General features: G+C 41.9%; 1 protein-coding gene across 3 annotated transcripts in view; it reads left to right on the top strand.

Annotated features, from left to right (window-relative positions):
• Positions 1-18,446, top strand: part of LOC122802629 — a 1,172,105-nt gene that overhangs the window by 121,686 nt on the left and 1,031,973 nt on the right. For all 3 annotated transcript variants that reach the window (XM_044072319.1, XM_044072318.1, XM_044072317.1), the window contains exon 4: positions 9,297-9,464. In XM_044072319.1, the coding sequence (XP_043928254.1) occupies positions 9,297-9,464 (168 nt within the window). The remainder of the gene's footprint in view (positions 1-9,296; positions 9,465-18,446) is intronic.

The raw sequence follows: 18,446 nt of genomic DNA, 5'->3' as shown, positions 1-18,446 counted from the left end.
ATGATCAGTTTCAACAATTGGCTAAAGTATTGGTATCATTCAAAGGGGATCCAGTGTCTGTCAGCCTGGGATGACATGCTCGACAAGCCACGTTGCTTCGCTAGGGACGGCTTGCATCTGTCACCCTTAGGCTTTCGTATACTGGCCAAGGCTCTTGCCACCCCCATAGTGCCTTTTTTAGGCAGGGCTCAAAGGACAAACCCACCTCCATAGACAACCCAAAGATAAAAAAACTAAAGGTAATGCTACTCAATGCCAGAAGTCTAAACCTCAAGATGCATGCACTCGAGACTCTCCTCAGTGTGGAGAAAATCGATGTCTGTGCAGTAACAGAAACCTAGTTCAAGGCTCCTGAGAGCACCCCAGCACTACCAGGTTATAACTCATACCATGCGTTTTGGCCCCAAAACTCTAACCAAAGCACAAAAGGAGGGGGGGTATCTATATTCATCAAAGATACCTACACCTCCAGGTTAGTGGCACTGCACGAAGCATCAGAAACCATCCATGTGCAACTAACAGTCAGCAAAACTGCCTTTCAGTTTGTAGCCTGCTATAGAACACCCTCCCTATTACAGGAACCCCACTTGGCATTCCTGAGAACACTGGAGAATATGAAGGTCTCTCCAAACACTATGTTATTGGGTGACTTCAACTACCCAAACATTGACTGGGAAAACTACTCAAGCCCAAACACCCTCGCCCAACGGTTCCTTGAATTTATAAACTCTAACGCAATGGAAAACTGGTCACCACTCCCACAAGAGGGAACAACATATTGGACCTGGTCATCACCAATATGGGGACTCTATGTTCCACACCAGAGGTAAACCCCTCATTGGTAAGATCAGACCATAAACAAATTTCCCTGGACATCCATATCCCGTCCCCACCCCCAGCCAAGGAAATCACTGTAAAGAATTTCTCCAAAGCCAACTTTGCACTTCTCAAGACTGAGGTGGAATCCTTCAAAGCCCCTGGGCCAGAGGATAATACAGCCCAATCCGCAGAATCCTTTACAAATGCATTCTTTGAGCACCTGCAGGAATGCATGGATCGTGCTATCCCAAATAAAACCAAGACTCACTCCTCCAAAAACAGGAGACCGGTCTGGTGTACCCCAGCCATAAATAAGTTATACAACAGAAGGAGGAAGCTACTACATGACAGAGCAAAATCCCAAAAAGGGAAGGCATCTCTGATCAGTATTAGCAAGAAACTTCGATCCCTCATAAAATCATCAAAGGCCAGTTTCGAAAGAAAAATTCCCCTAGACAGTAAAGATAATCACAAGGCCTTCTTTAGTTATGTCAGAAACATGGGCGGAAACTCCCAGATATGCTCTGAATTGTTGCATAATGGTACAAAATATACCAAACCTACAGACATAGCCAACATCCTGGCAGACAGAATCAGCTCAAACTCCCCCCCCCTTCCCCCCCAAAGGAGCAAACGCCTATCCCAACTGAATGTAACTTCCCTGACATCACAGATGCACAGGTGAAAGCTGCCCTCTCCAAAGCAAAAAACACAGCATCTATGGGACCGAACAGTGTCCCAGGCTGTGTCTTACATGAGCTCCAAGAAGAACTGAACCCTCACATTAAGTCACTGTTCAAACTTAGCCTTACTACAGGATATGTACCCAAAGAATGGCGTACAGCTACATTGGTCCTACTCCACAAAGGTGGTGCCACAACGGACCCCGGAAACTATCTCCCCATAAGCCTGACTAGTCTGGTCTGTAAAGCTATGGAGTGTATTATCATGGAACTCATAAACAAAGACATTGGGAGCCCTCCAGACACTGGACCCTACCCAATTCGGCTTTAAGGGCAGATCTTGCCTCTTAAACCTAGTTGATTTCTTTGAAACAGTTACCAAAGCCATAGATGAGGGCAAGGTAGTCCACACAGCCTACCTGGACCTCGCAAAAGCCTTCGACACAATACCCCACTCGGGCATCATAAATAAGCTTACCAGCTTAAATATCAACCCCTATATCACAAGCTGGGTTGCAAACTGGCTCAGAGATAGAACCCACATGGTCAGAATCGCAGATGCCATGTCCGAATCCAAACCAGTTACAAGTGGCGTCCCACAGGGCTCAGTTCTGGGACCTCTCTTGTTCGATATATACTTCTCTGAGGTTCAGGCTAACATGGGGGGATTATGGCTGACAAAGTTCGCAGATGACTGCAAACTGGGGGGGGGGGGCATAATCAAATCTCCAGCTGACACAAGCATCCTCCAAAAGGGTCTCACAGAGACGGATGCTTGGTGCCAGAGCCACGGCCTCAAGCTAAATGCTAAAAAGTGCATAGTCATCCCCTTTGGGAAAAACAAGGTGCCCACAAATTACCACATAGGTGGTAATCCATTAAGTATGGAAGAAGTAATTAGAGATTTGGGGACCAACGTAGATAGTAATCTCTCCTTTGATAATCACGTTGCCAAAGAGGTTAGAAAGACCTTCTATATAGCCCACCTTATCATGAAAGGGTTCGCATCTAGATCAAGAGAGGTCATTGTGCCCCTCTACTCGTCACTCATCAGGCCCATAATTGAATACAATACCCCTTTTGGGATGTACCTTACCCGACACCTGCAGTAACTGGAGACCCCAAAAGTACCTCACCAAGAGGATCATGGGCTACAAACAGATGTCCTATGCAGCTCGACTAAAGAAACTCCAGCTTTACTCAGTTGCTTACTGCCTACTCAGAGGCGATCTATGCCTGACGTACAAAGCCATGTCAAACCCAGAATTAATGGACATGCTCCACCTCAAAAAAAGTCCCTTAGAGCTACACGCTCCAGGGACCTAAACCTCAGCACAAAAATAAATAGGACATGCTGGAGGGACAGATTCATTTCCCAGAGGCTCCCCTCACTCTAGAATAGAATCCCAATTCATGTTAGACATAGCCCCTCGCTGACCCTCTTCAAGCGAAATTTGGACACGTGGATGGGAAATCGCAAATTCACCCCTGGGATCTCTCCTGTGTCCCTGCTAGACAGAGGCACAGTAAACTAATCTTAAAAGGGTACCTTCTGTGACCTACTTTACAGAGGCACAGTAGGCTAATCTAATAGGGAGGCGGAAGCCAAATACACTCTGGCTAGGCTTATAAATGCCCTAGGGCAAATAGCCTAGTATCTACCTATGAACCTATGAAAAGTGTTTGGGCAGGTACATACCAAATGGAGCATTATATATTTGGTGATTGTCCTGTTAAGATTCGAGTATAGTGGAATGATTACATCCCTGGACCTGGATGCCATACTGCTAGAGAGTCTGCAGATGCTAGGATCCAGGTGCATGTTTACTCCAAATAGATAAACAAGTGTTGCATCCTGTTGTCTATGGGTACAGAATGTTAACTGACAACAAACGAACAAGAGTGAAAGAAGAGTGCATTGGAAGTTTATAGGCAAGTGAGATCTTCTCCAGCTACCTATTAAGCTCAGACATTTCCATCTGACCACAACCCATTAGTTCCACTATTCAATTCGTATGAATTCATCAAGGTGCCACCAAGATGCTGTAGTATGTTAGTGAGACTACGAAGGTTCAGAGCCAAAGTAACACGTCTGGAAAGCAACTAGTTGTTGCAGATGTGTTATCCAGCCATACTACACAGTCAGCTTTTATCAGATACTAAAAATGGTATTGCAGTTTTTTTGTAAAGTATCATTATACCAGACCAGTAATTACAAAAAGACTATAGAAGCTAAAATTATTATTATCATTAACCCCTTTATCACATTTTCTACATGGGTGTCACATCAACTATCACCTGTCTCAATTCAGTGCCACTCTATTACCTTCTTTGACAGTTATACCTGATTGTTTCAGATCTTCTCTTACACAATCCACCATCTCTTTGGTGGACATCCTCATTTCCTCTTGCTTTCTTCCTGCCTATCCAAAATCTTGTTTAACAAATGTTTTTCTGCTTTTCTGCACATTTGCCCAAACTGTCATGATATATTCTCTTTGACATTCTCTGCAATTGGTGCTACTTCGGCTTTTGCTCTAATGCTATCATTCCTTTGCCTGTCCCACCGTGTACATCCTACCATCAATCTTAGATACTTCATCTCCATCACCTTCTTTAATTGCCCTGCCTTCGATGCCAATATTTCTCTTCCATACTAAAGTACACATTGCACTGGGAGCAAATAATTAGAGAGGGAAAGATAATAGAATGGGAAGAGGCCAATAATTTATTTGGACTGCAGGTTAGAGATTGGCTTCCTTGTCATAGCTTGATATCAGAGTGCAGGCAAAGAGAAAGAAATGTGGGGGGGGGGGTCCTAAATGAAAGACCAGCACTGGTAGAGTTTTTAGTAGACTCTAGAACAGAAGCTGCTGTTAAAAAAGGAATAATTAGCAGAGCATACAAAACATTGCAAAAAAGAATCCATCAAACGGGATTAAAAAAGATTGGGAAGGGAGACTGGATAAATGATTCACAGAGAAACAGTGGTGGGATATATGCATGTCTCCCAAATATGCAACAAAGTCTAGAAGATCTTAGGATCTTTGCTTGGAAGTGTTTACATAGGTATTTTTATACCTGAAGTAGACTCAAAAGAATTTTTCCTCAGGTAGACAAAAAATGTTGGAGGTATGATGGGAAAGAAAGAGTTAATTGGGAACATATTTTCTGGGAGTGTAATGAGTTGGCAAACTTTAACGATTCTCTATAGACTGCTCTGTCAGAGATACTGGGTGAGCAAATTGGTTTAACTAAAGAAATTATTTTTTGAGCTATATCAAAAGATTGTTTAATGAAATTTTGGAAAGTCAGAGGATGCCTGAGGAGTGGAGAAAAAGTGTTTTGGTACCTATCTTTAAGAATAAGGGTGATGTGCAGAGCTGCAGTAACTACAGAGGGATAAAATTGATCAGTCACAGCTTGAAGTTATGGGAAAGAGTAGTGGAAGCTAGGTTAAGAAGGGAGGTGATGATTAGTGATCAGCAGTATGGTTTCATGCCAGGAAAGAGCACTACAGATGCAATATATGCTCTGAGAGTGTTGTTGGAGAAATACAGAGAAGGTCAGAAGGAGTTGCATTGTGTCTTTGTGGACTTAGAGAAAGCATATGACAGGGTGCCTAGAGAGGAGTTGTGGTATTGTATGAGGAAGTCGGGAGTGGCAGAGAAGTATGTAAGAGTGGTACAGGATATGTACAAGGGTAGTGTGACATTGGTGAGGACTGCAGTGGGAGTGACAGATACGTTTAAGGTGGAGGTGGGATTACATCAAGGATAAGCTCTGAGCCCTTTCTTATTTGCAGTGGTGATGGAAAGGTTGACAGATGAGATTAGACAGGAGGCTCCGTGGACTATGATGTTTGCAGATGACATTGTGATATGTAGTGAGAGTAGGGACCAGGTTGAGGAGACCCTGGAGAGGTGGAGATATGCTTTAGAGAGGAGAGAAATGAAGGTCAGCAGAGCTAAAACAGAATATATGTGTGTAAATGAGAGGGAGGGTAGAGGAATGGTGAGGATGCAGGGAGTAGAGTTGGTAAAGGTGGATGAGTTTAAGTACTTGGGATCAACAGTTCAGAGTAATGGTGAGTGTGGAAGAGAGGTGAAGAAGAGAGTACAGGCAGGGTGGAATGGGTGGAGAAGAGTGTCAGGAGTGATTTGTGACAGACAGGTACCAGTAAGAGTGAAAGGGAAGGTCTACAAGAGGGTAGTGAGACCAGCTATGTTATATGGGTTGGAGACGGTGGCATTGACGAAAAGGCAGGAGTCAGAGCTGGATGTGGCAGAGTTAAAGATGTTAAGATTTGCACTGGGTGTGACTTGGATGGACAGGATTAGGAATCAGTATATTTAGAGGGTCAGCTCAGGTTGGACAGTTTGGAGACAAAGCAAGAGAGGCGAGACTGCGTTGGTTTGGACATGTGCTGAGGAGGGATGCTGGGTATATTGGGAAAAGGATGCTAAGGATGGAGCTGCCAGGTAAGAGGAAAAGAAGAAGGCCTAAGATAAGGTTTATGGATGTGGTGAGAGAGGACATGCAGACGGTTGGTGTGAAAGAGCATGATGCAGAGGACAGGAAGAAATGGAAACAGATGATCCGCTGTGGTGACCCCTAATGGGAACAGCCGAAAGAAGATGATGATGATGATGATACAGAATCGCAGTTTCCTAGACATAGTAAGTTCTTGCTGAGTTAATTATGGTGGCTGCCAAAAAAAGCAATTACTAGAAAAAATGGAAATTAAAGTCTAAACTAACTTGACTAGAAGTAGCGAATATAGTAACAGAGATAAACAATTGTAATTGGGATTTTTAGAAAATGATAGGAGCTAATTACATAGAATAAATGGGAATTGTGGGAAGACGACATGCAGAGGAGGAACAAGGTTTGCAAGAAAACAGGATTTGAATGAGCTATGCAATGTTTGACAATGATTGGATAGATTATAAGTGATATAAAATGTTTACAACTAAAATTGTCAATATGGATTGTGATTTATAATGTTTGCAACTAAAATTATGTCATTATGGTTTGTTTTCATTTATATAAATGTATGATCACCTGTGTCATGTGTGATAATTTAATAAAAATATTTCTTGTTAAAAAATAAGTAAATAAATACATACTCATTGCACCATTGTTTTGTACACCTTACTTTTCAGTTTCTTTGACATTATTCTGTCCCATAGTGTCCCTGACACTCTGTGCCAGTTGTCTGTAGCCCCTCTAAGTCTAGCTTTGATCTTCTGATTCAGATTTCTCTTCTTCAACCATCCCTCTGGGTACTCAAAGCTGTTAACATGTTCCACTATTTAACATTGTATGTCAGTTTTCAGCTTCTTGCGATTTTCCCCATTTGCTACAATGACTCCCTCTTGTCAGTAGTCAGTTTCATCCCATGTGCCATCAGTTTTGCATTCTAGCCCTCTAACATTTGATGAAATTCCTGTTCAGAGTCTGCTTGTAGTGCCACATCATCTGCATACAGCACCTGTTTGCTGATATAGTTCATCACCAGTATGAACAGCAGTGTGTGCAAAACTGAACACAGTTGAAATCCCAATACTTCCACTGGGAACCACTCTGTGACTGCAAGCACTGTTCATAATTATGTCATTGGTTCCTTGTACATAGTCTGCACTAATTCTACCATTATTTCTGGGACTTTGAAATATAACAGGACGGCCAAAATCAGCATATTTTTGACCTTGCCATATATTTTCTCCAAGTCTAGATATACCCAATTGAACTCTTTCCTCGTCTCTAGTTTCTTTTTTACTGTCTGTGTGTCTCACTCCAAACACTGGATCAGTTGTGCTGCATCTTGATCAGAAACTGAAGTGCGCATCTTCCACCCTAATTTGTCTACTTTGTGTAGGTGTTTAGCTGTTAGCTGTTACACAAAAGACTCAGAATTGCAACATGTAAAGAGTGGATGGCCAAACCATTGGACACAAACCAAACACTTCATGCAGAGGTACTTTACAGTCAGAACTCAGCCATCAAAGCATGATGGCTTGTTATATCATGAGAGAACTGTAGTACCCCTATCACAGCAGGTAGAAGCACTTTGTCAACTACACAAAGGTTGTCAAGGACTCACTAAATGCCATGAAAAAGACAGAATGCCAGTGTTGTTGCCAAACTTTAATCATAATATTATAAACCTGGTGTCCAAGTGTTAATTCTATATCATATATAAATCATTGTAGACATAAGAGCCACTTATGTGAACACCGTTGGCACAAGGTCCTTGACAAAAGACAGCTTTGACTTCTGTGAGTTTGTATGGCTAACACTACCTCATGGTTGTGGACTGTTACTCTTGTGATATAGAAAAAATCCACAGCTTGCCAACAAATAATATCCAAATTCAAGACTATGTTCTTAATTTATGGTTTAACTATTGAACTGGTTACAGACAATGGCAAACACTTTATTTCTTGTGAGTTTCAATAGTTCTTTGGTGATTATGGTGTGTGGAGGGTTCACTCCTGCTATGTCAAGTGCTCAATATCTGTAGTTAAATGGTGAAGCTGAAAGAGCAGTACAGGCAATCAAAAAAGGTAGTAAGACTAACCAAGCATCACAAAGTTCTTCTGGCACACAGAGCTACTCCACACCAGTGTTAACCTTTCACAACTTATACTCTGAAGACAAATGCAAACTGACACGCTAATGTTAAAGGAAAAACTTGAGCTGAGAGTTATTTTATAAATACTGCCAAACAAAATGACCAAAGTGACAGCTTCTTATAAAAAAGTCTAATGACTGATGTCATTCTGCACATCCACTACATATCCTACAATAGGCCAGGTTGCTTGCTTGAAACTGGAAGAGGGGAGATGAGAAAAGTGGTACACAGGAGCAGCTGCACTACAGAAAACAACTAGACCATGTTCCTACATAGTTCAGACAAAATATGGTACTGTAGTTTGATGAAATAGATGACATATCCACCTGGTTTCTGATGAATGTCAACTTGAATGCAATGCTCCAGTGAACAAGCCAAACCAGTCTGAGCCGAGAGTAACCAGGCCAATGTCTACAAAAGCTGTACCTGTACTGACAACAGATCTACCTCAGTTGAGCATTTTAGACAGTGGTAGAAAGCCCAGGCAAAACTATCCTGTCCAGCAAACACAACTGGATTTTACTGTTCCTGTTCCTGTTCCTGTTTCTGATCTTGTTGACTCTGTTTTGAGTAGTGACTGTTAAGGTCTAATGCAAGACAACAGTATGTCTCAAAAGTTTTCCAAGCTCATGAATTGAAGTTCATTCAGGTATTGAAGAATGAGTAATTTTAACTTTTCAGAGGCAACGTAATAAAAATTTATGAATGCTGGTATGCTGTAATAGGATTTGTATTTGGAGAATGACCAGTAAAAGCTGACAATGAAAATAGCCTAATCTAAATCAGAATAGATGGGGGGGTTGCCCAACCTTTTGCATTCTAATGAGATTTGTTTTGGATACTGACAATGTGAAGGCAAAATGCTGAGTTTCTAGATTTGGGTTAGTCTCATAAAGAATGTTATATTTCTATAATCTGAAATGTAGATTGTGAAATTGCATAAATACATGTAAGCACAGAAAATGTAAAATTATGTGTATGATCTTTCAGGCATGCACTAAGATGCATCTTACAAGTTTTCCACTTTTGTATACTCTACAGTATTTTATGGACAAAAAGTAACCAGTACTTTTTTGATGTAGACACAATGGAAGATGAAGTAGACTGTAATTTAAAATATTGAGGAATACTGATTCTTTTCTTTTTGATTCTGAAAGGTAATACAAGTAAGAAACATCCTGATGCACTCTGCATTAATGAAAGTGAAGCCAGCAGACATGCACAGCCACATAGATACAGTTCTTGATTTTATTAATCAGCTGCTTACCAGTCCTCATCTAGCAACAGATTCTGACCTGAACAAGGCCCTGGAAAATGTCAAAGAGGTAAGATACATATGTTGTAGCTGAATATATGTAAGCATTGTTTTAGCATTTGCAACATTATAGTTTATCGTCATTGGGTAGTGGTACATGAACCTGTCTGAGGACTGTCTTGCGGTCCTAGATCCAGCTACCCCCAAATTCGTATCTGTTTCTTCCATACCCAATCCATTGTAATATGTTTTTACTAATCATTGCAGTGTTTCAAATAGGTTCTAGATTGTCCATATTCTGCCCAGTAGTACCAAGTCTACAAAAACAGAATAAGGTTCTTCGAGAATAGGCCAAAGCTTAAACAAGTGAAAAAAATAGCTGAAATGCTATACACAGTACATTTTTTTATCAAGGAAATTCTATACACAGTACATTTTTTTTATAAAAAGACAAAATTATATTGGTGGCAAGTAAGACCAATTGATTTTATAAAGGGGACTGCAAGATCCTTTAATTATTAGTTTTTGACATAATCGTCATCACCATCATCTTTAAATGTGGCATGAGGAAGAAGCAGTATATTATTAATTTATTTCCATTGTTTTGATACCATAGTTACAAACTTGTTACAGTAACAGATAAGCTAAAGAACCCCAACATTAGTCTAAGCTATGTTCTTAATTTTTGTGGAAAACTTGATCTATGAAGTAGGTGATAATGTGGGAATGATTATTGTCAAACAGTGGTCAGGAAGGACATGAAATGTACAGAAGGTAAGCACTCATGCAGTTCATTTACAGCGTTTCTTTTTCTGTGCCTCTTCCCAGAGTTACATGCATTCACTTGTCCATGTACAGGAAAATACCACCCAAGTCAAACCAGAGAGTGCTTTACACTTTTTCTGAATTTTTGCTTAATTCTGTGATGTTTAGCGCATTTGCTGCAGCAGTTCTATGCTACTGCAACAATAGATTGATCCCATCCAGCAAGACCTGAAAGATGACTTTAGACAGTGTGCTGGATACATTGGCTGTTGAACAGTGAGTGTGCATATAGAGGTATTACAGCCTTTCACGGCCTAGTGATCTACATAAGAAAATAGTTATTGTTTTTCTTTTTCTACAAGTTTTTTTGGCACTTCGTATATATATATATATATATATATATATATATATATATATATAGTTTCACTATCATATCTTATTTGTTACCTTGGAAAAAGAATTAAATAAACCAAATACAGATCATCTTCTTCTTCATTTTACTTTTTTTTTTTTGTAAAATCTTTAAGGAAAATACTCCTACCTAATGTTATCATATGTAGAACTGATATATGGAGAGAGGCCCGGTAGATTATTTATTATTTATTCACAGGAATGGTGTGCTTGTCCAAAGATCCTTTATAACCGTGGCCAAAATGTGTTAAAAAAAAAACAACAAAAATTAAAGATTTTTGTGAAAGCACTTGTAGGCAAAATGCTTATGGACTTAGGTCAGTGCATATATACATGCATGCATACATTTTTTTTTGTGTGAACACATAAGGTTTAAATAAATAGGTATATATTTAGGCAAGTTAAGGCAACATAATACAATGGATATACAAGTATTTCTGTAGTGTAGTATAGTGTAGTGTAGTGTACTGTAGTGTAGTATAGTATAGTTTAGTACTGTGTCATCCTCATATGGTTAATTGAAGTTTACAGGAACATCAGCTACATATGTGGGAACTGTGACATGATCTCAATGGGTACTCCAAGGAAGAAAGTTTTAGCTTGTCAGGGAAGCTAATTTTTAATCTTACAGACCTGATATGTCTAATTCTGCGCAATGTATTTGATTAGTCCATAAAATATTTTTGTGTCAACGCATGTTGGATGCAAGTTGTGTTTGCCCTACACTGTAACGGTGGCAGTAGAACTTTGTCAGTTCAGGCCAGTTTTGTGGGTAGATGGCTTGAAAGATTTCTGTCCAGCACAATCTCTACATTAATGCTTGGTCTTAATAATCTTGATACACACCGGCACAGTTTTTAGAATCAGGATCATGTCTGCGCAAACTAATAGGCATTTACTGGGTTAGTGAGGCCACTGATGCTGGACTTTGATATAACAGTACCACCCAACTGCTAGCCTACACAGTTCCATACATCTTGCACGACTCTATGCATAGGTCACTTTAAAAGTGCATAGTCGTGGGTCTTGTTATTGGCTTGCCCACAGTATATTTCTTCCTGTTATAAGTGAGACCAGTATTGCACAGCTGAAAGGAAGTGGAATAATTTAACTCCACACACCTCTCATATCCTGGATGACCAGTGCACAATCATGGATGTTCTTCATGTTTCACTGTTGCAGTCATCACACTTGGGTTATCTGCCTGCAGGTAGATACCAGAATACCAGAGTCTTGGCATTTCTGCTTCGGATGCTGTTGCTTCATCGATGACGTCAGGTCGTCAGGGGTACAAAACAGGCAGCCAATGCCATTACATCAGTCTTTCTTGCCGAGAAGGAGCCCGAAGCAGAAGCAGTTCGCAAGTGCCAGTCAGCTGCTACCTGAAATTTTCATTTTTCGAGTTTCAAACCTGACATCTTCTAAAGCTAAGTATCCCGTTGGGGATTCTTTTTCCTTGCTCTAACCAATATCAGAAAAAGTTAACAATTGTCTTGCCTGTGGAAAGCAAATACCTCACAGAGATTTTATTCTTACTGAACCTGTGGATGTCTCTACCTTGGATGGGTCCGGAGCCGCTGTGCAGGCACCGGCTTCTGAGGGTGTATTCTGACCTACTGATGTTCGCATTAAACCGACAACTTCGTTTTTAGCTAAAACTTCTGAGTTTCTCAGGCCCAGAGTACGCACTATGCCTAGAAAACTGACAACCAAAGAGCATGCTCAAGCTCCCATGCCACAAAAACAAATGCTTAGAATGGCTGAAGACCTTCTTACCCTAACTAGGGGAAGCCAGCCTTCCCCTGCTAAAAGACAAAGAGTTGAGTTTCATTCTGATTCTACAGACCAGAAGTCTGATGACTCTGGCCCTTCTGATTACCAGGACATACCCTTATCAACCTGTGACAATTCAGATGCTGAGGACTCCATTCCCTCTGCCTCCCCTCCGGAGGATTTTTCTTTTGGTGAAACCTTGCATACTTTAAGAGAGCATTTCCGCTGGGAATGCCAGGACTACCCTCAGTCCAAAAAAAGCCTCAGAGAATTTTTAGAGTTGCCTCAGTACAGGCCTCTAGCTATACCCCCTTTCCTGGATATTGTAGATGATGTCTTCATGGAATCCAGTCTTACTCCAGACACTTTACCACCGGCCCCTAGAAAACCTGACAGGTACTACAGAGTACCTGATTCTCACACATTTCTCTTTAAGAATCCTACTGTGGATCCAGAGACAATTTCCCAAGGACCTAAAGGCATTAAGGCTACTACAGCCAAAAACCTACCCCTTCAAACAGGGATTCCAGAGCTTTAGACAGATGGGGTAAGAAGGTATATCCCTTTGCAACTCTTGCCATCAGGGCATTGAATTGCCAGGTTTCACATGTTGAAGTACCAGCAACATATTATGGAATAATTATACAAAAATGGTGTTACTTCCAGATTGTGCAGAAAATAAAGATTTACAAGAGTTAATGCATTCTGCAAACCAAGCTAGTAAGCATACTTTACAGTGTCGCTTTGATGCCCTAGAAGCATCTTGCAGGGCTGCAGTCACTGGGTCTGTACTGAGAAGGCATGCTTGGCTGAAGGAACAAACCTTGCCAGATCATGTCAAATCAAAATTACTAGACGCTCCTTTAAATCAGGACCGTTTGTTTGGTACCAAAGCAGAAGAAGTTCTTAAAAAGATGGAAGAAAAAGCTAAATCTATGCAAACTGTTAAAGAATTCTTACAAGTGTAGCCACCTAGATTCAGTAGGCATTGGCCTTCTAAAAACTGGTCCTTTCCAGCTCCTTCCAGGCCTTCTCAGTCCAAACCCAGGGGAACAGGCCACCCAGTCTCAGGGTATGCAGAGATCTAAACAATGGAGTGCTCCCACCTCAAAAACAGGGAGTGGTAAGCCGCCCCCTTATGGAAAAAGTTCACAATGACTTTTCAGTTATCCTTCCCGGCCCTGCCCAATTACTTGTGCCCCCAGGAGGAAAACTTGCCCTTCATGCAAAAAACTGGATGTCCATTACTCAGGACCGATGGGTCCTAAACATTATATCCCAGGGGTACAGATGCTACTTCCACCCACTGCCAACCCTAAGCGGGTTTCCAGACCTTCCTCCAAACCAGTGGGCAGAGGCTCAAAAGCAGGTGCTTTCCCTGCTCAATATCAGAGCTATTCAACCTGTTCCAGTAGAACAGAGGGGGCAGGGTTTCTACTCCAGACTTTTCCTCGTGCCCAGAAAAGAGGCCTCTTGGCACCCAATCCTGGATCTATCAATTTTCAACACCTTTCTGGTGGTCCCAAAATTCAAGATGCTTACCCTGCAACAACTTCTCCCTATGCTAGCCAAGGAGGCCTGGTTAGTCACTGTAGACTTAAAAGAAACTTATCTGCACATCCCTATAAGGGAGTCATGCAGGAAATATCTACGCTTCAGGGCAGGCTCTATGCACTGTCAGTTCTCTGCACTTCCCTTTGGCTTATCTTCTGTGCCCAGAGTATTCACAAAGTGCCTGGCTCCAGCTATTGCATATTGCAGACAGAGAAATATCCAAATTTTCCCATACTTGGACAATTGCCTGATTCAGGCAGACAGTCAGGAATTGCTACTTCAGCACCTGGCATTTGTAAAAAACCTTCTCACTTGATTGGGGTACACCATCAATGAAGAGAAATCACAACTGGTGCCCAGTCAACAGATTGTAATCCTGGGGGCAAGCTTGGATACAACTTCCCAGATGGCATTTCTCACTCCAGAAAAAGAGGTCTATCTGACCAACTACTTCAAGCAACTGGCCACCAGAACCCAGCTCTCTGCAAGCCCTAGGGTTCATGGCCTCATGTATTCTGCTAATTCCATATGCAAGACTGCACATGAGGAAACTTCAATGGTACTTAAAAAGTCTTTGGTGCCAACATTCTCAGGACCTGGAAACAATCATTCCAATCATACCTTGTCTAAAGGCAGAGTTCCTTTGGTGGGCAGAAGCATGCAACCACAACAAGGGACTGCCTTTCACTCAACCCCTCGCCGCCCAAACGCTGACTACAGACACATCAGACTATGCATGGGGGGCTCACATGGCAGGCAAATGCATTCAGGGCTACTGGAGCACAGGCCAAATTGTCCTGCACATCAGTCAAAAAGAGATGCTAGTTGTACAGAATGCTCTGACAGCCTTTAAATACCTAATCTTTCCAGGACAGCTGCTGATAAAACCAGACAACACCACAGTTATGTGGTACATAAACAAGCAGGGGGGGAACCCATTCTTACCCACTCTGCAGGTTAGCCATGGCCCTGTGGAACACAGCCTTGAGCAACCAAGTGCATGTACAAACTCAATTCCTGACAGGCAAACAAAATTCACTCGCAGACACTTAAGCAGAAATCTCCTAGACCCACACAAGTGGAAACTGGAGCCCAACACCTTCAACCTTCTAATCCAGAGGTGGGGGACACCGGAGGTGGACCTCTTTGCCTCCCCTGAGAGCCACCAGTTGAGCAAATTCTGCACCAGAAACCCTCACAGCAGGGCCTGGAAGGTGGATGCCCTTTGCCTCCCCAGAGAACCACCAGTTGAGCAAATTCTGCACCAGAAACCCTCACAGCAGGGCCTGGAAGGTGGATGCCCTATCCTTCCTATGGGAAAGCCTCTCAATTTATGCCTTTCCCCCTCTGCCCCTCCTCTCAAAAGTACTAAAGATCAAACAGGACAGGCCAAGGGCAATTCTTATTGCCCCAGACTGGCCACGCCAGCACTTTTACCCACTATTAAGCAGTCTGACAACAGTGCCACCCTGGCACCTTCACCAGACTCCTACCCTGCTGTCTCAACAGGAGGGACAGATTTTGCATCCACAGTTGCAAACCCTAAACCTTGCAGACTGGCTTATCCCCTGAATACACCACCAGCAACCCTCAGCAAACGGGTGCAGGATGTCATTCTTGAAGCCAGAAGGCCTAGTACTAGGAAATCCTATGCTGAAAAGTGGAAAAAGTATTGTCCTTGGAATCGGTCTCAAGGAAAGGACACAGAAGTGCCCTCCTTACCTCTAATCCTGGATTACCTAGCAGAGCTACTCTACAGAGGCCTATCCTTCTCCTCCATTAAGATTCATGCCTCTGCCATCTCAGCTCATTATAATACTGAGCCACCTCTATTTTCTCACCCTCTCATCAAACAGTTCCTGAGAGGGGCTAACAACTTAAGGCCCCCCCTGGGAGAGCACTCATCCCTGCCTGGGACCTTAACTTTGTACTGGAAAAGCTCACACTTCCCCCTTTTGAACCTGCTGCTTCCGCTGAGTTAAAATTCATCTCTTGGAAAATAGCCTTGCTTTTAGCCATAACTTCAGCAAGAAGAGTGTCTGAGTTACAGGCACCAATGGCTGTAGAACCCTTCATTATTTTCCATGCTGACAGGGCTTCCCTCAGGACTAACCCGTCCTTTATGCCTAAGGTGGTGTCCAGTGTGGCTCTAAACCAATCCATTAATTTGACAACCTTCTTCCCTAATCCTCAGAATAAAGGGGAAAGGATCCTGCACTCCTTGGACGTGCACAGACAGCTCAGGTTCTACCCTGACAGGACTAAACCTTTCAGAAAATCTGACCAGCTGCTAGTCAGCTTTGCTACAGGGGCAGAGGGCAAGGCCATTTCAAAACAAACCATTTCCAAATGGATAGCACACTGCATCCATTTCTGCTACAAGCATCATGGAAAACCTACCCCACAGGGGATCAGACCACATTCCACTAGGGCTGCTTCCACCTCTACAGCATTTCTCAGGGGAGTCCCTACCAGGGACATTCTGGAAGCTGCAACCTGGAGTTCTGTGCATACCTTCACCAGGCATTATCACTTACCTATTTTTTTCTAAATCCAGAGCTGGATTTGCTACAGCAGTCTTACAAGGCCTGCTAGCAAGTCCTAACACTTCTTGACTGCCTCCACCCTTCCTCAGCTTTGGGAATCAACCCGTGTGTGATGACTGCAACAGTGAAACACAAAGAACATAGTACAGTTGTGTACACTCAACATAAATGTAGATGTTCGAGTGTATTCACTGTTGCAGTCCTGGTTTCCCTCCCTCCAGCCCCCTGGTTTTCTCTGTCCTTTCTACCTCTCCTCTCTATGGCCATTTTTAATGGCAGTGGTTTGTACATTTTACTGGTGGTGTTCCCCACCATATACTAGCTTCCTATTTGGGGGCTCCTGACATTTGGGGCAAGAAAAACTGATGTAATGGCGTTGGCTGCCTGTTTTATACCCCTGACGACCTGACGTCATGAAAGAAGCAACAGCATCCAACGCAGAAATCCCAAGACTGTGGTATTCAGGCCGAATGAGGGGTACCTGCAGGCAGATAACCCAACTGTTTTGTTAAACAGCTTTTTAGTGATCAGAGCTATCGGCTGGAGTTGTTGGACAATATTCATCACTGGATCTCGGATCATAGAGACACTAATTACAGGGCCCTTATACGACATCCACTTCACTCCCAGTATAAACAGCCTGAAATAACTCATGGGAATTTAACCCAAAGTTTTGTGGTTGAGTATAACAGGCATTTTCATTGCCTCAAACAGGTTATTAATAACCATTGGAGTGTGGTATTTGGTTCATTTTGTATGACTGTTCAACTGGGACAAGAACCAACGTTTGTTTATAAGAATAGTACAAATCTTAAATTCATTTTTGAATGCAACAGGGATGTTATTGTTCAGAATGCTGCTATGGGAAGATGTGGTACCTGCAGACAGTGTAGGTTTATTTTACAAGGCACATTTTTTTTTTGTGGCAGGGTACCCCAAATTATTATATGTAAGAGGTAAATACAATTGTGAAATGAAAGGGTAGTTTATTTGGCTTTTTGTTCTTCCTGCCTACTTTTTTTTTTATATTGATAAGACTATTGGTCCCTTGAGAAAAAGGATTTACCAGCATTTATATGTAATCAAAATAAAGCATACAGTGAATGCTTTGTATAAGCATTCAGTATTGTGTAAAGAATTTAAGAAATTTATGTTTACTATTCTGAAAAACATTCCTTTGCCTATCGGAGGAAGAGACTGGGAGGTGAGGTTGGAGCAATGTGAACTTTACTGTCAGCTGCTTTTGAATGCCTGGGTTTACCTGGCTTAAATGATTTTATTTCTGTCAAACCTGCTTTGAAAGCTAAAGCTGCTATTATTTGATTTTATTATGACTTGTTTTTATATTTAAAAGCTTGACATTTCAAACTGATATATTTATATAAAATGGTTTATATAAATAATGCTTTTAAAATAGAATTCATTTTACTGTTGCACTTGCACTACAGCACTTGGATTTTATTTTGTCATGTTAAAGGGGCACTATCTCAGATTTTTTGCTAGAGGAGTTTGTTTACATTTTAGTACTCTGCAAGTCACATGTTCAGCTAGAGGCAAGGTTTTCAACAAGCCTTTTTAGCATACTGCAGGTCAGATTACACAAACTCTCAGTGGGGGGTTGTTAGAGGAAGTGCTAAGAACTTACAGTTGCAGCCAGTTTGTCCTTTTCTGTTTTCCTTCCCCCACTTATTAGCTGAATGACTGGATTTTACTCAGCTAGAGATGCTATCTTGTCACACATAGACCTGGAGCCTCTTTTGCAATGAAGTGATAGCTACTTTACTATGTACTTGTTTTTGCAATACTGTGTCTAATAAGTATTGAAGCCTAGGCAATAGTATTTTTCATGCTTGTTGCTACAAATCTTTTCCCCTCCACTAGCAATTATTTTTCATATGGTCTGTTAGTGTTGCTTCTGTGTGTGTGTGTGTGTGTGTGTGTGTGTGTGTGTGTGTGTGTGTGTGTGTGTGTGTGTGTGTGTGTGTGTGTGTGAGAGAGAGAGA

The sequence above is a fragment of the Protopterus annectens genome, chromosome 5.part0, assembly GCF_019279795.1.
Source record: "Protopterus annectens isolate FY-2018-M chromosome 5.part0, PAN1.0, whole genome shotgun sequence".
Lineage (NCBI taxonomy): Eukaryota > Metazoa > Chordata > Ceratodontiformes > Protopteridae > Protopterus > Protopterus annectens.
Note: the sequence above shows the minus strand (reverse complement) of the source record. Positions and strands in the feature narration are given on the sequence as shown.